This window comes from Orcinus orca, chromosome 9, assembly GCF_937001465.1.
Source record: "Orcinus orca chromosome 9, mOrcOrc1.1, whole genome shotgun sequence".
NCBI classification, from domain to species: Eukaryota; Metazoa; Chordata; class Mammalia; order Artiodactyla; family Delphinidae; genus Orcinus; species Orcinus orca.
Genome location: NC_064567.1, coordinates 15,711,548 through 15,736,513, shown reverse-complemented (window position 1 = coordinate 15,736,513; position 24,966 = coordinate 15,711,548). Strand labels below are relative to the sequence as shown.

The following is a 24,966-nucleotide window of genomic DNA, read 5'->3' as shown; positions in this document are numbered from 1 at the left end:
GCCCTGTCTTTCATCACACCCAGCCAAAAGCACTTCCATTTTATGAAGTAATTCCATGTAATGGAGGTTTCCCGTATTAAAAATGACGAAAGATTCTACCATAAAACGCTAATATGAGCTACTCTGAGTACTGTAGCCTGCAATAGCATAGAGAATTATTTTGCTGTTCCGACTGTAGAGGACCATTAATCACTATCTCCAATGATAAGGAATCACTGGGCTTGAACCAATGAGACATAATAGGATAATATTACTCCCAAGCCATCTAAATGGTTTCAGATCTCATGTGCTCAGAAAGGAAAATATTTTTTACTTCAAGTTTCAATTTCAATATATCAAACAAAGGGAAAACCGTTTATGTATTTGCTACTTAAATGGTAAAAAACTTCCCTTGGGTTTGCTGTCGTTAACTGTTGTAATATCCTGCTCTTATTTGCAACTGATAAAGAAATTGACTTTTCTTTGGTGGAAGAGAGCAGGGAGCAAGTGATAGGACTTGAGTAGCTGAAAAAGTATTTCACAGAAGAAAAAACTTCTGGCCTTTCACATACATCCTGAAAGACACTGAAAGTAGGCTTAAAACCTAACTTATTTGCTCATCCTCTAGTAACTAAGCACTTTCATGAATCAAGTGGAGGTATTTGAGTAGGTGTCTATATAACAACATTTTTACAAAAAACCCCAAAATCCCTAGCATACATACAATTTTTAGTATTTAACATTTATTTCACCTATAAACCTACAGAAAAAAATCAAGAATTTAGAATTGTTTATAAGTAAAAATAACCAAACAAAGCAGTGGCCAAAAATGCATAAAGCAGTAATGCAGTGAAAATAAATATAACTGTCTATTGAGGTAGAGAAATGCTGGAACTCCAATTAGTTTGAGAAAGGATTGGATGCATGAATTACAAGATGTGTTCTTACTGAACAGTTATCGTGCAAACTGTGTGGAAGGAGCTCTGCATCCCTAGGAAACAGGATCAGCAAGGAGAGGATTCCGTGTTTTGTTTCATATCAAGAAAATAAAAACTAAGTGTTGGCCTGACAATAAATGGCATCACATAAGAAACATTTCCATAAATGGTTTCAGCCTTCCATAGGCTGATAGAAAGACTTATAAAAAGACTCATATATTTTCCTAAAAACTGGATATCAGAGAAATAACATTTGCAAAGTTGTTTTCTCTTAATAGGTAGTATTTCGCTGCGCTATGTTTTTTTGTTTTTTTTTTTTGCGGTACACGGGCCTCTCACTGTTGTGGCCTCTCCCGTTGTGGAGCACAGGCTCCAGACATGCAGGCTCAGTGGCCATGGCTCACCGGCCCAGCAGCTCCGCGGCATGTGGGATCTTCCCGGACCGGGGCACGAACCCGTGTCCCCTGCATCGGCAGGCGGACTCTCAACCACTGCGCCACCAGGGAAGCCCTGCGCTGTGTTTTGACTCACATTCCTCCCAGGTTGACAACGGCTTGCCAAGGCTTGGAATACTCAGTGGTGCTGCATTTAGCTCTGGAAAGAGACGCGGTATCATTAACTCTCCTATCCATCAACCTACAGTTGGTGGAAAGCTAAGTCCCCCACTTGTAACACAGATGTGCCCCCATTACCCCATGTGTCCTTGTCAGAAATCCAAGAAAAAAGAATCAGAGAATCCTCTAAACCCGACTCTTCTTTCCAACTCAGCAAATTCAGCCAATTAGGGGGAAACTTTTCACCACCTTTCTCTAATTTCTGATCCAATGACTAAGGAATTTTATTTTTGGAACCATTCTTCTTGATAGTATAAGAATAGACAGACTAAAGACACACTGCTAGAACAGAACTTGTAAAAATCATAGAACAATTCTCTTACTACCACAATTACTCATCAACAAAAATAACTTTTGTAAGATTTGACCGTAAACTTGAGAAAAAAAGTTCCTTAGGATAAACTTCTAGTGGTAGACAAATTACTTGGATGACGATGAAGAAACAAACACAAAATAACCAGCTGAAATATTAATTGGTTAATATTTTAGTCCTACCAATACTAAAAGGAAAATAGGAAAAGAGAGGAAAAAGGGTTTCTGTTGAAAATGTCATAACAGAATGTGAAAATTATTTGGGGTGCTTTTGCTGGTCTCATTTGTTTCTATCCTCTCACTTATCACATTTAAGTAGATCAAGTCTCTACCAAAGGCAGTATCCTAACATACTCATAAACCAAGACCCTTTCTTCAAGGAAACATGTAATTGTTTTACTTCGCCTATACAACAAAATACCATCAGACCAAAAGGTTTATGTATGTCCCAACTAGAGGACATAAATCACTTTGAGAGCAGCAGAGCCTAAATGATTAATTAAGGAAAATAATTATAGTTCTCTGTAATATAAAGCTGAAAAGCTTTGTCTTTTTTGTTCCATTTGTAATTCTTCCAATGCCATGTTCATTTTACTCAAATATCTTAGCTACAACTTTTAGAACGTGCTACATTCTTTTCAGAGTTCCATTTTCTTACACGAAATGTGAGGATGAGTTCTGGGGATTAATTAAATCTAGCATCAAGTATTTTCTTTTTATGTCTTTTAAAATGTACTCTCTTTTCATTTCATATAAGTGTTTCAGGGTATTATGACAGAGGAGGGAAACTCAATTGCATCGGTATAATTCAACTGAAACTCTCCTATAAATGAAATGCACGTTGCGTTTCATTACCACCTCAGAAAAGCAATCTGAAATAAATACCCTCTTGGAACACTCAATACAAACGTCTGGATTTCTCTGTTATTGATACGTTCTTCATACTCTATGGCAGAATATGGTATCAGTTATCACTGCAGGACCAGAGTAAAAACTGAAATGTTTCTTTTTTTTCTCTCTGAATGCAGCAATTCTATGACTAACATTGCAGTTGTATCAGTTTATCTAAAGATATTAATAACTGTTTTCTAAAAGTATTTAGTTTTATTCTGGGTGAAGAGTCCATTTGTAAGTAAATCTTTTATTCACAAAGACTAGCAAAATTACTCCTTTTCCTTGCCATTTATCATCTGTATTTTTATAGTTGTTTTATTATGATAATGTTTTAGGATTCAGATCTGAACAAAAATTTAAAGTTCATACTGTAAACCACCTTATTTTACAGAAGATGAATTTTGGTCCATAGAGGTCACCAGTCTTATTGTACCCAGAGAGTTAATACTTAGAATCTACTATAAATAAAAGAGCAATGTCCTTTAGCCCCTTAGACAGTTTCATAAAAAAAGATTTTAAAGAATTAAACTATCAATACATGTATTGATAGTTGTGTGTATATACAACTCTATAGTTTGTGTATACACAAAGTTCAACCTTCACACAGTTGGTGACAGAAAAAAACCCTAAAATTTATTCAAATTTATCTAGTATGATGCTGTTACGGGCTAGGTTGTGTGCCCCCAAAATTCATATGTTGAAGTCCTAACCCCCAGTGCTGCAGAAATGTGACTGTATTTGGAGATAAGGTCTTTAAAGATGAACTAAGTTAAAATGAGGTCATATGGACACCAATCTGACGGGTGTCCTTGTAAGAAGAGATTAGGAGACAGACAGGGACGAAAGACAACGTGAAGACACAGGGAGAAGATGTCCATATCCAAGCCAAAGAGAGATGCCTCAGAAGAAACCAATCTTACCAACACCTCGACGTCAGACTTCCAGCCTCCAGACTGCGAGGAAATAAATTTATGTTGTTTAAGCCACTGTGTCTGTGGTACTTTGTTATGGCATCCCTAGCAAAGTAATACAGATGCCTATTAAAAAGATGCACTAAGAGAACTAACGCACTTCATTTTAATCCTATAATTACCGTTGATAAAAAGATACATAATAGAGGAATAAGATGAATCTAACTTTTTACTTTCCAAAATTTTAACCTCACTTGGAAACCTCTTCTGGCTTGATATCACTGTTAGGATTATCAGACCCTATTGGACTAATGTTACCTCTAAAGTCAGGCTTTTTAAATTTTAATATTCTAAAATTTACTTTGATTAAACAAACAAAACTCATGAATTTCCCTCCCCTCTCTGCCCTGCCCAATAGACTGCACCCCAAAACGCCCCGAAGCTCACTGGGCCCCAGGCTCTGCAACAAGCCAACACCTGAGTGAGTATCGGCTTCACTTTTTTGGTGTTGTTTTTTCTTTTGAAGTGACCTTTCATTATACGAGAAGTGCTGACTCGCAGGACTGTTTCTACACCTACACAGACATGAATAATGCATCTCTAAAACTAAATTTTAAAAGCAACGAGATATAACTTTAAATGCCGAGGGAGTCCTAATACCCCTTTACATAACTGCACCAGATGCTTGAGCCATGCTCACCTTCACCAAGAGAACACAGGCGCCATCCAGCCCCTGAGGATGCGAGCAGGACCCTGCCCGAAGAGCCTCTTTCACAGACCCAACACCATTACTAACAAGCCCGAAAGACTCTCCCCCTTCTTTAGCTACACTAGAATTTATTTTTAACTGGGGTTTGTCATTCTGACATTTTTCGTATAATAACACAAACTTCAAACCTGTACTACCAGAGATTCACGCGTTTGAAACACTCAAATTGAATTCTAAAGTGTTAGTCATCTCTGAGGGGAGTTAGTCATCTCTTAAAAAGGGGAGAAGTTTACATAGTATGATTTGATTAAAACACATAAGTTACATATATATTGATAAACACACAGGAAAATGACCAGAGGTTATATCAACTGCAGAATTCAGTGCCTTAAATGCCATCTTCAAAGAGCCCTGGGTGTTACCTTTATGACTTTATAGCATATGATCTTAGGCAAGTTTCCCAATATTTCTTATTCTCAGTCTTCCCATCTATGGGATGGCAATGATAGCAATCGCTACCACATACAGTTATCAGGATGCTAAATGTGATCACAACTCAATCTCAGGCCCATATTACCTCTTTGGCTAAATGAAAAAATCTGCCTGGGTTCTTGCTGAGAGCAAGGCAAAAGTGTACCAAGGCGGTACAGGGCCTGGCCTGCCTGATCAGTACTAAGGATAAAGAATGACCTTGTCACATCCCATGGCAAGTCTCAACTGCTAGATCCCTCAGGGGCAGATCTTCAGAGCCTAGGATCATGCCCTGAATTTTAGCATGACAGAACTTCAGAGCTGATAGAAATCCCAGAGATCAACTGCATTTCTTTTTAATATTTGAAAAACTGAAATGCAAAAAGGTTACTACATGGTCAATGTCACACAGACAAAAGCAGGGCTCCCATAGACACTTAAAACAGAGGATGTCTTCATGGGGTTTGGGGGCCTACAGAATAAGGAGGAAGACACTGCAGTTGGAGACCTGGGTCTGCTCCTGCAGGCCCCTTGTCTTTAAGTCACTAAACGCCCCTGCCCCGGGTACCTGCACGGGAATAGAAGCACAGGCAGAGTGAGGAACTCTTGTAGGAAACTCACAGAGCGTAAGGAAGGGAAAAAACCAATGATCCGAGGTGCAGCCTGGATTCAAGTTTGGAAATTGGTATGAGACGAATCTCAAGTAGTCCTTACTTTTCTTGGGAATTTTCAATTTGCTATATTGGTTTTATGGAACCGGCAGAGAGGGGTGGCATAGGAAGACAGGAAACAGGACAATTTGACATGATTAAAAGTCAAGGAACTGTGGACAGTGGGAAGTGAAATCACCAGAAATTCATAAAACATGGGAGTGGGAGTGAGAGAAAGGAGAAAAAAGATGAGTAAAGCTTAACAGTTTCCCCTGCTCAGAGGATCAGAAAGCAAACGGCTTTTTTCCCCAGAAAGCCTGAAGCTAAATCTTATGCTTTGCCGTCTGACTCTGAGCTAGAATTGAAAGAAATATCATGTACTCAATCAGTGAGTTTAGCAATTCTCTCTGTTCTTTTAAAACTATAAACTTTATTTTTTGCTTTTGGTTTTATAGCTGCAGTTACTGGGGGAGAAAGAAGAATCTGTGCTTACCCACCTTACCCAGAACCAGAACTTCTCTACTGAGCTTTAAAGCAGAGACATTTTTATAAATGGCTATAATTTTTTTTTTGCTTTCTTCCCCTTTATAGAAGTAATGTGTGCTCATTGAAATCAATCTAGAAAGCCAATAAAATTTAGCTTAAATTTGTCCATAATCCTACTGCTCAGAGATAATCATCCAGGGACACAAAAATAACAACAGAAGCATTAACAACAAGTGTATTCACAGTATTTGTGAATGCTTAGGCCCTTTTGGTACCCTCACAACTGGTCCAGAAATTATGACCCAAAAGTAATAATCCATGAATTAGAATCTGGACAGATTCCCGGCATGAAGCACTCTTCAGGCATGAAGCGCTCTTCTTCAGGCATGAAGCGCTCTTCTTCAGGCATGAAGCACTCTTCAGGCATGAAGCACTCTTCTGAAGGTTCAACTGGCCCAGGAGTCCTGATGAACCTGCGGTTCTAACAAAGCCACCAAGCTTAATTCATTTGGAGGCAAACCATATCTGGTGGGTCTTCTTAGCTACTTTAGAGGTAAACCCCATAGTTTACAAAGGCACGTATGTAAATTTCTACGTTGGCAATGTTTTTCCTACTCCCTGGTAGAGTGCAGGGTGTGGGAGAGTGAAGTTCACTGAAAGAAGAATGGAAAAGAGAAAGGGTTTTGAAAAAAGCAGACCAAGTCTTATTTTCTAATTAAAGGGCCAGAACTGAATAAACAAAATAAATAGAACTTTTGTAGCATATTACACAAATTCAAAAAAATGTTAAAACAAAAGCTTTGATGTGACTAGTTGGAAAACAGAATTACTGAATTTTTAGAAAGCACTTCAAAGAAATTTCTAGTTTACTTCCTCGGCCAGAGGCATGCAAAGATTAAACCACCTATCACTAATTTATGGGGTTTTTTAATCATGAAGATTAAAGATTCTTGGTTCTGTCTTGGTAGTTTCTCAGTAATAAAATTCTTAAATTCAACCCAAAAGAAAAAAAAATAGACATATCAAAAATATTTCTCAAAAAAAAATTTCTTTTAGTAAAACCCCCTTTCTTCATAGAACAAAAATCAATTTGCTTTCATCCTTTACCAAGAAGGCTTCACTTATTGGAAGTAAGTTTAGAATGCTGAATCATATTCAGCTTGTTGTCAAAGATAACAATTTATACTTTTTTCATGGATCTGTGTCTGACTCTGCCTTCCCCAAGACAACAAACAAATCCACACAATTTGGCACTGGGAAACATCTTGTTTATGTTTAAATTGTGACTGTTGTGCAAGATAGCCTATTACATTTAACATTTGTTGGTTGCAGTTCAAAAACACCCTGGTTTCTCTGCAGAGCTCTTCTGCTGAGTTTAGCTATGGCACTCTCTGAGTAACCGTAGCAGGTAAAAAGAGGATACAGTGTGAAAACTCTCTGCTTTAAAAGGCAGTAGAGAAGTTCTGGCTCTGGGTAAGGAGGATAAGCACCCACCATTCTTTCTCCCCCGGTGAATGCAGCTATAAAACCTGGACAGAATGCCTAAAGCAGCTATTTGAGAACTCCGAAAAATAAATGATAGCAGCAGATGGGAGAAGAAGACCAGAATTTAAAATACCGTCCAACTAACGCTGAGCTCTCTCCTCCTTTGACCTCTAATCAACCCTGGTCTGGACTCCAGGCAGCACAAAGCCTAAAATGGACAACAGGTGCAGACAGAGAAAGCTCTGGGAAAGCCCTTGAACTCTGGCTTGAGGAAAGGGAAGGGACTCTGAATGGTCAGAGAAATTTGGGGAAATCTTCCTCTTATACCTCCTCCATTTTCTCGCAACCCAGCACTCAGGCAATTTTGCTGTGCTGGCAGCAGCAATGACAAAGTCCTTTTGGTGCTTAAAACTGTAAGGAGAGGGAGATAAACAGCAAGGTCCTACTGTACAGCACAGGGAACTATATTCAATATCCTGGGATAAACCATAATGGAAAAGAATATGAAAAAGAATGTATGTATAGCTGAGTCATTTTGCTGTAGAGCAGAAATTAACACAACATTGTAAATCAACTATACTTCAATAAAATTAAAAAAAAAAACTATAAGGAGAGGGAATCTTCTTCTCTGATAAGAGCAGCTGAGGTCCCAAGAGGATGGGACAAACCACCATTGCTTCTTTTTCTCTTTCAGTCATATCATTGCTTGGTCCTAGAGGTGAACGTGGTTTCAGGAGCTATGCAGCAGCATGAGGTAACTAAAGCCTTAGCTTTCTGGCTGAAGGATCCAAAAACGAAGCCCCAGGAAATGGGAAAGTACTGAGGATGACAAGAGAGAGGGAGGAGCTCAGGAAGACAACTCCAGAAAGACGTCCATGCTTGGACGCAACTCTAGGCTGCAAACGTGTTAATCTGGCCCTAAACACAGTACCACAGACTTTAGGAACTAAACTACAGAGCAGACCCTCCCCTCAGATCCTGTCCTGCAACTTGGAGGGGTTACACACCAGACAGGTAGGAATAGCACTGCAAAGGCTCTGAAAACACAACTGGCACTATGGCTACCATCCTCAGAAATTGTGGCCTGAAAATTGAGTCAACTGCCTTCTAGAACAAAGAAATGATTAAGCAAAGCACATATCTAACAAAGGCTTGGATCCGGAATACATGACAAACTCAAAACTCAACAGGAAGAAAACAAACAGCCCAGTTTAAGAAATGGGCAAAAGACTTGAGAGGATGCTTCACCAGAGAATGTATAAAAGATGGCAAATAATCACATGAAAAGACACTCAGAATGATTAAAATGTAAAAATATTGACATTACCGAGTGCTGACAGAGATGTGGAACACCAGGAACTCTCACACATGGCTGGTGCAAATGCAAAGTGAAAAGACCACTCTGGAAAACAGTCTGTCAGTTTCTTATGAAGTTACCATATGACCCTGGAATCCCTCCTAGGTGTTTAACCTACAGAAATGAAAACTTATGTTCACACAAAACCTGTTCATCAAGGTTTATGCAGCTCTATTCAGAATCATCCCAAACTGGAAATAACCCAGATGTCCTTCTGGGTTATTAGGTAAATAAACAGAAACATCCATACAGTGGAATACAATTCAGCAACAAAAAGGAATGATAGATGCAGCAACTCTCATAAACATCACAGATGTTACGTTCACTCAAAGAAACCAGTTTTAAGGGTTGCATACTGTATGATCCCATTTACAGGGCATTCTCTAAAATACAAAACTGTAGCCATCAGTGGTTGCCAGAGTTTGAGATGAGAGATGCAGGGATTAGGGGGTATGACCATAAAGGGCATAGATTACAAAACAGGATTTTTGGGGTGATAGAACCATTTTGGTGATTATGGTGCCAGTTACATGAATCCATATGTCTTAAAAGTGAGAAATATATATCAACAAAGTCAATTTGGACCTATATTAACTTTAATTACTAAAATACAAAAACAAATATAATAAAGAGTCCAAAAAATTTATTCACATGGAAGTACAACCAGAATTTCCATTTGGATGCGTGTCACATTGTGTTGTAATTGTACTGTAGGCAACACAAGTGGGTCTGTTCCTGGTGTGTTCATTTCTCCAAGGCAGAAACCTTAGCTTTCTAATCTCTTATCTCCAGTATCCCACAGAGTATCTGATATCTAAAGCAGACACTGAATAATATTTTTGAAAGATGAAAAATGAATAAATTAGGTGTGAACAGTTCACATTATTCATTTTGGTAGGGGAAGAGCAGGCGGGAAACAGAACTTAATGAAAAGCAACAGTAAAAGTTGAAAGCGTTCCAGAGACTCATTTTACAGTTACACACCTTTTGGGGCTTTTTGAGCATGACCATTTAATGTGAATATCATGATTAATGAGACACAGTGCATGTATGTAGTCTTCAATGAGGATTCTACTATGAAGTCACTTAATTATAATGAATTTATTAATTGAGGTGCTGGCCTAATAATTCTTTGAGCAACACTGAGGAGACAAGGGTGAAATGGGTGAAGGGGGTTAAAAGGTATTATATAATAATACCTTTATAAATACCATTATAAAATAATAAATATAAAATACTTATTATAATAATAAATATAAAATAACACCATTATAAAATAAATAAGTCTTGGGGATGTAATGTACAGCATGGTGACTATAGGTATTGACTATTTGAAAGTTGCTAAGAGAGATCTTAAAAGCTCTCATCGCAAGAAAAAACTATCGTAACTACATGTGGTGATGGATATTACTAACTTACTATGATGATCATTTCACAATAGACACAAACACTGAATCATTATGTTTACACTTGAAATTGATACAATGTTATATGTCAATTATATCTCAATAAAAAAGAAAAAAAAGTAAGAATGCCCAGATTACAAATTATGTCATATGCCAAGTCTGGGAATTATAACTCTTCTCTGACGTCAAAAAAAAAAAAGCTATAGTACATAAAATTTGTGGTGAAATATTCTATTTACTTTATTTTGTTCTATTTCATGAAGCCACTAAATCCCTTTGATTAAAATTTAGCATTCATATGTGGTCATATATGATCAAAATGAAAGTTTCAAGATTCTTCTTTGTGTAAAGCTGAAATTTCCCATGTACGCAGACGTTAATTGTATGTTGCCATTCCTAATAATTTATGCATTATGCTGTCAAGACCATGACCCCCTCCCTAACTAAAAAAGTCATTAGAAAGCTAGAGAGAAAGGATAATTTAAATTGCTTTAGAAAAGCAACTTTACTTTAGGAACAGCAGAAAGAGAGGCTTCTCCCAAAGGAAAGATCATCTGTAAAAAAAGAATTGTTTTGAGCAGAGAATGGCTGATCCAAGAGTTAAAAGAAAAAAAAAAAAAAAAGACAAAGTTTAGCTCAAGATACTGGAGTCCTGACTTTCGTGAGGACCAGAGCAAGGTTAATGTGATTCTTAAACACTGCTGCAATAGCAGCATGAGAGTGGGTCTAAGCTAAGCTGCCACTGTCATTATACATAAATACAATACAATACTCATTGTGCTTGGATTTTTCTCTGTGCTCCTTGCTGTATTTGACAGAGTTCTGTTATTGAATGTTTAAAATAATACTCGAATTTAATTTTTATTATATAAACCTTTCATCAGTTATAGAGACATAAAATCTATAATATGCAGTAATTAATATAGCACATACAACTATAAAATATTTTAGATAAATATTCAAGTTTTAAGTGGCCACATCTAGGTGGACTGCCTGTTACGTGCCATGAAAATAAACATGACAGTTCACCTGATTATAGCATACACACCTGGAAGAAGAAAAAAGGAACCTCATTCAAATTATATGAGGAAAACTTAAACACAACTAAAACTTAAAAGGTGATAGAAACATGACAACTAGCACCTGGACTCCTATTGTTCCTACTCTCAATTCCTTGAACTCTATCCATAGAGCTGCTGAAAATAATGATCACTGAGGGCCACTCTCTGGACTCAAATTTATTGAACAGGCCTTATGGGGTATATGTAATATAGCCCAGCATAGCCTCCAAATTGGAAATTAAATGTTATTTTCTTACTGATTCTTTGACCGCTCACTTGTAAGTTCCATGAAGGTATAGAGCTGTTGTGCTCACCACTAAATACTAAGGAGAAAATAGTGTCTGACACAGAGCAAGTACAAAATAATATTTTTGGAAAAATATTTTGTCATAAATGAGTAAATAAACGTGTATCCACAAGACTAGGGTTGAAAGTAAAATGATACATAACTGAACTTTAGGAATTACTTTGCATATCCCTAGATGTTAGATATTGCACAGTTCTATTCAGACATGCATTCTTTCATTCATTCATTCAACCAACCAACCAACAATTCTGTTTAGTTTCAGAATACTTTGTGTTAAGGTCTGTGATCAAGGCTGGGAACACAAAGGGTCATAAGAAGATACTGCAAATGATTTCAAGTGGCCTAAGTGTAGTGTGGGATACACACAGATATACAGCTAATATAATTAGTACCGATCGATTATACCTTGAGAACTATAATAAGTACAACAGTAGTATAAATAGTGAACTCCAGTGAGGATGTAACTAGTTCTGCCAGCAAGAATCAAGGTACAATTCTTAGAAAAGGCAGTTATTCAGCTGGGCCCTGAGAAATACATAGGACACTGATAGATGAAAAGCGGCAGATTATAAATTGTTATGAGCATGAATTTTGAAACCAGGCTGCGGGAGTATGAATTCCAGTCTACCACTTATTAGCTGTGTGACCTTCGTCAAATTACTCAACTTCTCTGTGCATCAGATTCCTCATGTATAACATGGAGATAATAATACCACGTATGGCAATAAGGTGGTTGTGGGAGTAAGTTAGTTAACCTGTGTAAAGCACCTGTAACAGTACCTGAAACATAACAAAAGTATATGTAAGACAGAGAAAAGAAAGAAGGGCAAGACAGAGGCAACAGCATAAAAAAAGTCCTGAAGTGAAGCGCTGAAAAACATTTTCTTTCTGTTTTTCACCAGAAAAATATAAAAGCACACAGTGTGTTAAGTACAAACTACTATGTACAAACTGCACTTTGCTAACTCATTAACAACTTTGGGTTATTGATCTTTTATTACAACTATGGATTCCTCAACCCAGAAAAATCCACAGATGCACGTACCTACAATCAAAGCTCCACACATAATTTCTGGGGTCCGTCCACAGAATCAAGTGCGGCGGGAGCTTCTTCAAGGTCATCTCTGAGCCATAGATAATGGAATGGTCTAATGGGTTTACAGACTTTCCACAGAAACCAATGCTTAGTATGGAATTTTATACAACCCCATGAAACTCTGGACCCTACTAAAGTACCTAATCAAAAAATTAAACTGTGAACTCAGAGGACTGAGACAGATAGAACACAAAGAATTTCACAGCTGCATCTCAAATCAAAGAAGGGCTAAAGCAGACAGTTACAGTGAGGGGCTTCTCTGTCTGAGAAGCGGACCTGTGAAGGGAGAGGGTGCAGGTGGTCTGTCCCTGAGGAGGAGATGAAGGTGAGAGACACAATGTAAAAACGGGACGGCTTTGTACTCACATGGTGAAGGAGCCTGGGGGGGCAGACACTCTCCGCAGGTCCGCAGCTTGCACCTGATGGACACTAGAGGCAGCAGGGAATGAGCAGCGAAGACAGTCAGCAAAACAGCGTGGACAGACAGGGGAACAAGCCAGGAGAGAGAAAGAGAGACACACAAAATTTAAACAGAAATTAAATGAGCGCATCACCAAACAGTAAATGAAAAGAAAAAGAAAATCAAGCCAGCCACGGAAATAATCAAAAAGCCAGTGATAGCGACGAAGCCAACAGGACACATGGCAGGGCCGGCTCTCAGGCAAGCCACAGACTGGAGCACGAGGCGGGGCACCGGCAGATGCTGGAGGAGCGCGGATGCTGCACGGGGCTGCGGGGCAGAGGGTTACCGCGGTCCTCTCCGGCTCTAGGTCTCACTGGGCATCCATCTGTGCGCGCGCGCACACACACACGCACACACACACACACACACACACACACACGGGTGGTAGGCTGGCACAGTCAACTCAGAGCAGAATCAAGGTAAACTGAATCCTTTAACATAGTCCTCATGATTCCAGGGCTTTGTTGGAATATTCATGTCAAAGGACAACCGTCTTCAAAAGAGCGACTCGCCAAAAACTTTAACTTCCTTCAGTTAAACAGAGAAGGCTTTCTAAGAAATCCCAAGGTAATACCAAGAAAGCCTAATTTTATCACAGTGATGCTGTAATTCTACTCATATTCTTGGTAGACGAGTGAAACCATAGACTTCCCTCTGCTCTCCCTTCTTTTGTAAAGGAGAGGGTCTTCGATGGCCACCAGAAAAGAGAAAATGTGGAACTGAAGAAACTAAACCCCAAATTTCCTGTCACTGTTACATCATTATTCTCTTCACTCTCTTCGACCATTTGAACAGTTTCACTATAACTGCAGTAGACGTACCCCCCCATCCCTCTTTTCCACGGGGTACATAAATTCTCATATAAAGCCACCCATGAATGAACTCCTTGTCATCCTGAACGGGCTATCAGTTATAACCAATGATACTTCTCAGCAGCCCAGGATGCTGGAGGTCGGTTGCCCAAGGTTTGCCAACTAGAAATCTTGCCCCTGGATAATACAATCACCCTTAACAATGTTGTCTTAATTGCTAGTGAACTCAGGCTGAGATCTTCCTATGCACCTGAGTAATGTAGAATGTCTGATCTCCCTCAAAAGTGACTTTCAAATAGAGAACATAATCAAATTTATCTGGCTATCATGTTACTAGTACATGAATACGAACCTAAACAAATCTGCTCTATTACTTTTAGGGGGGAAGAAATTTATTGGAGTCCTATTTCAAGTAGATTCATAAGCCATAAATGACATACTCTCCTGTACCAATGGGGTGGAGAGGGGAGGGGAGAGTGAACGTAACGGGCCTAGCCTTTCAGTTTATATATAGTAACAGCAAATAGGATCATAAACCAAGAAATTATTTTAGAAAATTTTTTTTTCCTTTTTGCTACATGAAGATGCACTGGCATCATGAAAGCTTCCTAGTTAGCTGTTTCTCATGGGAATTCTTCCAGCCATCCATGTGCACCAGATCTTGAAATTCTTAAGCATATATCTTCCACTTCTGCCATAAAATGTGACCAAGACATTCTCTGTATTATTTTTATATTCACGAGGTTTTAGATTTATGTTATTTTAGAAACAATTTCTGAGAAACATAACAGATAGGACATTATAGAACCGATCCACGTGCGAGTCCCTTGTTCAACATGTAACCGTAAGTCTCAGACACACTAGCAGGCACTGGTGACCCTGTGAGGAAAACCCTGGGGTCTCCCCACAGAGCAGGGGAGACAAGCAAACCAATAATTACACTGGTTTTGATAAATGGTGTGAGAGAAGTGACGAGAATACTATAGGAGTGCTGAGTGGTGTATTTAATAGCTAGAAGCGGATAGAAAAGGATTCTTAGGGAAAGTGATATTTCGATGGAGTTTGAACTTGAGCAGGGGCTAGCAGATGAAAGCACGTGAGGAGGGCAAAAATATAATGATACACGAGACAGGCCGTACTGCTCCAGAAATAGCAATACGCTCTGGAGCACAGGAAGGAGAGGACCAAGGCGATGATCAAAAAGGTCGGTAAAGCCAAGGAATATAGGTTTTACATTTTTAGAAAGATCATTCTAACCAGTCTATCGGAAAAGACACAGTGTGAAGGGCAGCAACGTTGGAAACAAGGAAATGAACTGAGCAGATTTTAGCAATGCTGACGAGAAGTAATGCATTCGGCTCCGCAACTAAGGCTGTGTGAGTAGCAGAGGGGAAAGATGGTGTGAGAGTTAAAGGTGTGGGAAATAAACAGAAGGAAGAGTTCAAACAACGCAGGGGACGTGTAAAAGTGGAGGTGACTATGAGATACGCAGATAAAGATGTCAACTAAGATATCTGGGTGTGAGTCTTCAGTTTTTAGAAGAAAGCCTGGACTGAAGACACAGATCTGAGACACGCTAGCTTATCCGTCATAGAGGGAACTTGTGCTGCAGATGTGATTTCCCAGAGAAGGGGCAAATCTAGGAGGAACACCAGCATTTCAGCAGAAAAGGGGGCCACAGCCCTAAAATCTCAAATATTCATGTTAACATGCTATGTGAAAGGAGGATAAGTCCTTAAGATGAATTGAAAAGCTACCCCTTTCTGACTCCCTTCCCCCTAACACAGATACACACAAGTTTTTAAACTAAAACAGCTCTCTTTCTTCAAAAAGAAGGCATGCAAATGATGAAGAAACAGTAAAAAGTAAGAAAGAGAGAAAGGAAAAAAAGGGAAAGAAGGATGGAAAAAATAAAGGAAGGAAAGAAGGAAGGAAGAATTATCTTTCAATAATCTCTTTCTGCCTTGGCTGCAATAGTGAACTTTGCACACTGTGGCCTAAACAGAGAAAAGCTTGGAGGGCTCAGAAGGTGGAAGAAAACTTTTAAGAAGATATTAGTGGCCAGGCCGCCCTTAAACTGGAAACTCCACTTGGAAATCCAGTGGGAGAAGTTAGATTTCCAAACAAAGATTTCTACTGAAATAGAAAGAAGCAATCTAATTACAGAGGGTGAAAAAGAGTAGTGGTGAGAGATTTTCTAAAAATGTGTTGAATGATAATTTTAATAATAAATTGTAATAAAGATCTTGGCTAATCTTTAAGATTTATATGTGTCCTTTTAAGAAATGGACAGAATATTATTACTGGCATTTCACACAAGTCTTTCCTACGGCCTGAGGCTACTTGGAGACACCACTGCCCCCTGGTGGGAAATAACTGCATTTTTGAGTTGAGGCTGCTGCTTTTTTTTTTTTTTTTTTTGCCGTACATGGGCCTCTCACTGTTGTGGCCTCTCCCGTTGAGGAGCACAGGCTCCGGACGCGCAGGCTCAGCGGCCACGGCGCATGGGCCCAGCCGCTCCACGGCATGTGGGATCTTCCCGGACCGGGGCACGAACCCGTGTCCCCTGAATCGGCAGGCGGACTCTCAACCACTGCGCCACCAGGGAAGCCCGAGGCTGCTTCTCGAACACCCTCCCGGCTAAATCTATGAAGTCACATCATCTGTCATACGTGCCATGTGTACAAAAAGAAAACAACTCTTTCCATTTGTTTTTATATGAGAAGAAAGCCCAAATAAATTCTTAATACAGTTTCTGAGCAAATACAAATTCTTTCTCAAGGGCAAAAACTGTTTGAAACTAAACACCCGAAAACAGTTTCATGTCTCATAAGGTTATTAAGCGTAGAAGCACCAGGCATGCAAGTGGGAGCTGTTTGCCTGTAGATATTAAGAATTTTTAGCTCTGTTAACAAACGATCTACAAGTGATCCAAAACAACGTGGACTATCTCAGAGAGGGCTTTTCACTTAGTAGCTCAGAACTTTCCCTTAAACCAATAGTTCATGGCTTAACTCTAATGTTTCAAGAGAGAATATGATCAACCATATACTATTGCTGACACACTGCCTGAAACTCACAAAGTGTATATTCAACCTAATAGTGGTAAAGGCAGAGGACAGAGAAAGCCGCAGAAATGAGCTAAGAGTTTCACTAGCTGCAAAGTGTAAACAAAATGAAAAAGGCAACTAAACAAGCCCTCTGGAGAACGATCTAGGAAAAGTGCCGGGGGAGCCCAGATTGACTCTGGAAAAGGAGGATGCAGAGGAGAGAAGATCCCTCACCCCAGCTTCAAGCTTAGAAGCAGAGACACTAAAAACTGAAACACATCACGAGCCCTGTCGAACGCTGTTCTTCAAATCTGCCATCTCAGAAAGACAGGTGAAGCTTTGGCAGGGAGCGATAACACCTGTGTCATCGGTTCATTCTAGGCACTTCTGTACTTGTCACATGGACTTAATAAATACATGGCGAAGCATGCCCTTCCTTCACAGGCACTAGAGGAAGCCAGCCATTCAGTACAAATAGGTAACCATGCATCACAGGCCACAAATAGAGGAGCACCTTGGAGGGACCCTCGCTCTGACAGAAGAATGGCCCAAGGCTGAACCCTAAAACGTCCTTACCTTGAGTCAGGTCAGCCATAGGTGCGTGATATATGAAAGATACTCTAAAAGATACCCCCAATCCCCATCTTTCTCCATCCCTTTCTCCAACCTCAAAAAGACATTTCAATCGAAATTAGATTAAGGGACTCTATAAAATGCACTCAAAATATCTAGTCATTTATCACCTTGTCCAAATCAGTTTATCAAAACACCCAAGAAAGGAAAGGGTCCAGGAGGGATACATTTTGTTTAGGCATTGAGTCGTGGGTCAAGTTTCATCTAGACAATAGGATGCCACCCAGGATGGCAAAATTGAGTTGAAGCATCAGAGTACACAGGACCCCAAAATGGGAGCATTGGGAAAGGGCAGAAGGGGATACGATGTGGAGAGAGGGGAGCCAAAGCCAGCTCTGCCGACCTCCTGCACCTGGAGAAACCAACTCTCCAAGTGACCAGGGAAAAGAGGAGGCCAACAGCACGCCTTCTTAAGCAAAAAAGAACACGTTCGCCAGGACACGTTTTACGACCCTGAATCACTCAGTGATTTTCTGCTGGTCCCAGTAAGTATATACTCAAGTGGTCAGTGGAAAAGCATCATCACTTTAACACATCATACAGCAATAACTTCTGAAAGAAGGGTGTGGTCACCGTATAGTAAACACGAAGAAGAAATATGTGCGAGAGACCAAGGAGCTGCTGAGTTTCCTGGACTCGTCTCCTTTCCCAGCACAGGGAGGCCCCTGCTCATGCACATGCGCAGTGCCCTCCTCTCCACGGTCTCCATGTTCACCAAGGTGGGCAAGGGCAGACTCACTCATTGAGTAAAGGCATGGACGTCCTTCTCTTGCTCTTCTGTACCATGTTGGCCTGATTCCTCAACGAGATCCGAATCATAGCCGGGGCCAACCTACAGGGCTCCCCATCCACTTGCATGGGGATGGATTTGTAAGTTAGCAGCATGACCTCCCGACACTGGTGCAGCCTTTCTCCGTGGCCCCCGACTTGCAGGGCAGCCTATAAAGACAAGAGGCAACAGGAAGCGAGAGGTTAGTGCTTAAGAGTTACTCAGGAAACCTAGAAACCCCAAGCCCACTGCCTATAATCAAAAGGCCTTTGAAAAATACTTACTGAAAGCTGTTAGCCACGAGTAAAGTGGGAAACCTTGGATAAATCATTAATACACATAAACTGAAATATCTAAATTTTGACGGCTTGATCACAGATCCTCATTGATAGCCATTTTTTGCTTTTATGTATTTTCAGCCTTAACTTAATCGTTAGTTTAATACAAAAGCTCTTTGTGTTATCTACTCCCATTAAATAACCAATGTACATAGAATAAAGAATATAAAAAAGATAAAATACATGGTTTAAGACAGCTTCCATACTACACTTACTATATAAATATATTTATATATAATTATAATATATAGTTATATGTTATATATTAAATATATTATATTTAAATATGCAACCCATCCTTAGAAAATTTTTTAAACTTCAGGCAAGCTTTTCCTTTTTACCTAAAACCTCCTCAAACTACTTCAAATCTGTGTAAGATCAATGAAATGCAAAATAATAATCCTCAATTGAAAACATTCTTTAGAGTAAAGCAGCTTTGAGGACCAAAATCAAACACAGTAAGAGCTCAGTTCACTACAGTAGCCACAAAATGAAAAGTCAACCCAACATTAAAATTCTGCAACAAAGTAGCATAATTTCTCTGCCTTAGTAAAAAAAAAAAAAAAATTTTTTTTAATATATATTTTAGTATCACTTATCCTTTTAGGGATGAACTAAAATCAAACAATATGTTTGGTTATGCATACAGATAGCGCCCAAATTGTCTTATACAGTTTGAGGGACATTTTTATACACATATGTAAATCTCCATCCAGATCAGGCTTTAGGCAGTTTATAGCAACCAGAAGGTTTCCATGTGTCCCTGCCCAATCTATTTACACTCCTCTCACCAACCAATCAGTAACCACTATTCTGACTTCTATACCATAGATTCAATTTGTTTGAACTTGAACTTCATATAAGATGAATCATACAATATGTACTCTTTTGTGTCTCATCTTTTGCTCATCATTATTTTTGAGTAATAGAAAAGTGTATTTACCTATTCTTCTGCTGGTAAACATCTGGCTGTTTCCAGTTTGGGGCTATTAATGATATAAACTTTCTTGTGTCTGTCTCTTGGTGGATACATCCCCTCTCGTGGTACGTAAGATGAGTACAATTGCTATGCCGTAAGTTTTTTTTTAACTTTAGTAGATACTGCTAACAGTTGTTCAGTAAGGCTTTATTATAATACATTTTGAGTATCAATTTTTAATGAAGTAAACAAACTTTTAAAAGAAGTTAATACTAACTCTAGCTCAAAATCTAAAAGATTGACTTAAAAAGAAAAACCTACAGGAAAAAACTTTGTTAACTGAGATTTGTGAAGTTAATTTCCACTAATTTGGTTCCCAGATAGTTGTGTTTATCTGATACTTTGAACTACTTTTGCACTTGCATTAATCTGAACAACAGAAACCTGATTATGTATGAATGCAAAGAGAAAAGGAACACAAAGGGACAGAAAGGAGGAAAGAAAGTAGAATAAAAACTGAAAAGTAAAGAACATACTTCATTATTGAACACCTTTGATGTTAAAAAGCACTCAGTTGTGAATTTTATATACAATTTTATTCAATTAGTAGGACAAGGAGGCAGAGGAGAACGAGGCGAGAATTTACTAAAATTCTTTCCGGCCTATTTCCCGATCCTCTGTTACTCAGATTAAGGTCTTTCTGGCTGCACTTAAATGACTCATTTAAGTTAATCTATGGACTTGAGCCACTACCTCATCTCCCGAACTTTTCCAAAATATTTCCCTTGCCTTCAACAAGCACTTCTCAGGGCAATATTTATCTGACCATACTGTATCCCTTCATCCATGGAGGAAATACCATTTTCTTCTCTTTTCCCCCAGTCTTGACTAGGCCTAATGACAGATAAAAATGCAGAACCTGCTAAGTATGAACTTATTCCTCTGGGTTTGACAGGACTGAAAATTGCTTAAATACTTTCGAACCCTTCAGTATCAGAAGGCTTCCACAGTACTACAGAGAACATTTAAGCCATATTCTCAGCCTCGGTGATAGATTAACAGCAAACACAACTAACAGAGGTAAATAGCTGTCAGTGGCTGTTCCACTGGCATTTCAGAATCAGTCCAGGATCACTGAACAGGCACAAGAGGAATTATAGTAATTAGCTTCTCAGAATAAAGACAGTTCTATTATTGTTAGCACAAAAACACTTACTTTTGGAACAAGTTAAAGGTAATTTTTTAAAATTCTTACTAGAAATAGTTATTTTTCATCATTCAGATTAATCTAGACTTAACATCCTATAAGGCACAGGCCCTAATAACCATAATCATCCCCAGAATTTGCTAGAATGAGTCATTTACTGATAAGAATACATTGGTGTATTAATGACAGATATTCAATTGTCTGTTCAACCTAGCATGTATTATACTCTTGTGAAAACTTCAAATATTGCCTTTCTGGTAGTATATGACTTAGGAGGAAAACAGAGACAGCCCCTGAACTAAGTGCATCCATTGCCATTTATTGTCCTAAAGTCATTATAACAACTTTCTTTCAGTCCACAGTTAAGGTGTGAGGTTTTCTTTCTTCTTTTTTTTTTTTTTAAGATTTCTTTGATGTGGACCATTTTTTAAAAAGTTTTAATTGAATTTGTTACAATATTGCTTCTGTTTTACGTTTCGGTTTTTTGGCTGCAAGGCGTATAGGATCTTAGCTCCCTGACCAGGTATCGAACCCACAACCCCGGCAACGGAAGGCGAAGTTTTAACCACTGGACCACCAGAGAAGTCCCTGGTGTGAGGTTTTCTGACTTTCTGCACTATGCTCCTCCCCGGAATACTATTCTCCATCTAAGTCTCATCCTCCTTCTTACTACTCAAGTCCTTATTCCACTTGCTGTCAGATGACAGGACAGACAACCCTGGATTGGGAAATCAGAACAGAAATAAGGGCAAGTCTTCCAACCCCTCCTTTCTCCCGACTGCTGCAGGCCCCTGACTCCCAGTCCCAGTCCTGTAACAAAAGGCCCAAGGCAGCGATCAGTGACATGGACAGTAAACAACAGAGATAATCAACAATACCGAAATCTGGGTTTTTTTGGTTTTTTTTTCCAAGACGAACAAGGTGGTCTTGTAAAACCAAATAACAAAAAATGGAAAACTATTTTGTTTTATTAAAAAATAAAACAAGAGAGGATAAGATATAATAGAGTTTAAAAGTCATACAAGAATGTTATAAAGATCTATATGTTAATAAACTGGAAAACCTAGATAAGAGAAATTTCTGGAAAAAATATAATTTGCAAAATTTGGTGTAATAAATACAGAAATTGGATAGATTAGACTGGTTTTAAAAATTGAAAGTTTTCAAAAACATTACTCATTCCACCCCCAACCCCAAAATGTGCCAAGTAGACTTAGATGTTTTACAAGTAATTCTACCCAAGTTTTATAGAAAGACAGTGTCTAATAAAACTTGTTTTAGAAAATGATGCTATAGCTTCTGAAATAACAAAACCAGATAAGGGCAGCAGCAGAAAACAAACTTTTAACCTAAATTATATTTATAATCACACATACCAAAATCATTTAAAAAAAATAGCTAATTGCTTTTACTGGTCTGTTACGTAAAAACTAAATTGTGATCCATTACGGGTTTGCAAGAATTAAGAATACTTCAACATCAGAAAATAACAAAGAATGAAATAATTCCATTTGCAACAACATGGATGGACCTACAGGTTATCATATTAAGTGAAATGTCAGAGAAAGACAAATATCATATGATAGCACTTACTTGTGGCATCTTAAAAAAATGGTACAAAACGAACTTATTTACAAAACAGAAATAGACTCACAGACACAGAAAACAAACCTACGGTTACCAAAGGGATAGCGGAGGTGGGGGGCCGGGGAGGGGTGATAAATTAGGAGTTTGAGATTACTACTCAAACTATATATAAAACAGGTAAACAACAAGGACCTACTGTATAGCACAATGAACTATACTCATTATCTTGTAATAACCTAAAATGGAAAAGAATCTGAAAAAGAATATATTTGTATACATATATATGTATAACTGAAACACTCTGCTGTACACTTGAAACTAACACAACATTGTAAATTAACTATACCTCAATAAAAATAAAATAAAAAACACATTATTATAATTTCACCATACTGTGGTTTAAGTGAGATAAACCACATTATCATCCCAAAAGATGCAGAAAAAATAATAAAGTTCAGTGCCTTTTAGGGTCAATTGTTAGAAAACTAGGAATCGAACACAATTTATTTATCTGATAAAGGTCATCTATCAAAATCCTTAGGGAAAACATTATTTGGAATAAAGAAAATTCAAAGCATTCCTTTCAAGGGACAAGATGATCCACTAGTAACAAAAGTTTTCAACATAGTATTGGAGGTCTTGACCAACATAATAAGTCAAGGAAATAAAACTGGAGGAAAAAGCCATGGAAGAAAGAAAGCAAACCTTGTAATATTTCCACTAATATCATCCCATACATCAAAAGTCCAAGAAAATTCACAGGCCAAAAATTAAACCTTGTAAGAAAGGTACACTATCAACATAAAAAAATGAAGTGCTCCCCATCTCTAGCAATAACTAAGTAAAAATATAATAAAAAATAGGATGTCATCTATAATATCAACAAAAATAAAGCAATAAAACTTTTATGCAGAAAAGTTTTAAACTACTGGAGACATAAACCTTAAAGAAATGGAGAACCACGCCATAGCCATGGATGGGACAATTTAATACTCTAATGATATGAATTTCCTCCAAATTAATACATAAATTCAATGTAATTCCAAGTGAATATGAGAAATACTATTTTGAAGAATCTTGTCAAACTGATTCTATAATTAATTTCAAAGAATAAAGGTTCACAAATGGCTGAGAATATTTTGAAAACATAACAATAGATTATCCTTATTGAATATTGAGTCATGTAATATTCAAAGATACAATTCAAATAAAGGTGTTTGCATAAGAAAAGACATAGGGGGCTTCCCTGGTGGCACAGTGGTTGGGAGTCCGCCTGCCGATGCAGGGGATGTGGGTTCGTGCCCCGGTCCGGGAAGATCCCACATGCCGCGGAGCGGCTGGGCCCGTGAGCCATGGCCGCTGAGCCTGCGCGTCCGGAGCCTGTGCTCCGCAACGAGAGAGGCCGCAACAGTGAGAGGCCTGCGTACCACAAAAAAATAAATAAATAAAATAAAATGGAGAAAAATAAAATCAGTATTCTACCTCACATCATACACAAATATTAAGCCCAGATGTATTAAAGGACTAGGAGCAAGAAACATAAATATTAATATAAAAATTAGCCAGTAGAAAGAGAGGAGAGCGCAAGTATATATTTCTCCTTAGCTCTCTTTTTTCAAGCAGTGTCTCTGGCAGTGGCTGTTTCTCCTCTGTTTCCATTTCCCACTGGCAAGCACTCTTCCCAGGCCACCCTGTCTCTACGGTCCCAGCACAGACAGGCAGCCCCAGCAATGACCTCAACTCTTGTGGTCTGATTCCCTTCTCTGGAGTCCCAGCTCCTGCCCGATGACCCTCACTGCACAGCCCATCAATGGCCACTTGTCCAAGGTCCCACCACTGCTGAATGGCCCTGGCTCCTGAATGCTGATAACACTGTCTTTTCCCTTTGTCCCACCAATCCTGGAGGTGGCAGAGAATTTCTGCAGTTGCTAATCCATGGATTGCTATCTATGGGTTACCTCTTTTCGGTTCTTCTAACATCCTGTAACTAGTCCCCTGTACTAAATTCCCTCAATTGAACTATCTCACATGGGATATTTTCCCTCTCTGACACCCTACCCTAGTCCCCCAAATGAAAAATTTTACTTAAGAAATTTGCAGCGGCACCATCATTCAAGGCATATTTTTCTATACAAGTTTTTACAAGCGGTTTTATTGCCACAAAGCAATGCCATTAAGTTTTATTGCTTTTTTCCATTTTATCAAATATTAACATTTCTGGACATGGGTGTATTTTAAAATCCTACTGTAATACATGCTGTAAGCAGTCTAAATACCACCAGCAATAGTATTACTATTTACTTAATTATTGTTCATATGAGTAACATTTATGGCAAACATAATTCCATAGATTCAGTTTCTTTATATGTTAAGTGATGAGGTTTTGGTAGGCTGCTATGGTCTGTTTTAGCACTAGCATTTTAGGATTCTAGGTTGTACCTGTAATTTCATGTTCTCAAATTCTACCACATGCCATCTAACTTTGACAATATTAGCTGTATGCTAATGCACA

At 38.6% G+C, this 24,966-nt stretch overlaps 1 protein-coding gene across 2 annotated transcripts in view; it reads right to left on the bottom strand.

Annotated features, from left to right (window-relative positions):
* Window positions 1-24,966, bottom strand: part of DGKI (diacylglycerol kinase iota) — a 448,623-nt gene that overhangs the window by 131,883 nt on the left and 291,774 nt on the right. For both annotated transcript variants that reach the window (XR_004484538.2, XM_033432383.2), the window contains exon 20: window positions 18,374-18,573. Coding sequence is in view for 1 of the 2 variants with exons in the window: in XM_033432383.2 (XP_033288274.2) it covers window positions 18,374-18,573 (200 nt within the window). In the remaining variant the exon portion in view is untranslated. The remainder of the gene's footprint in view (window positions 1-18,373; window positions 18,574-24,966) is intronic.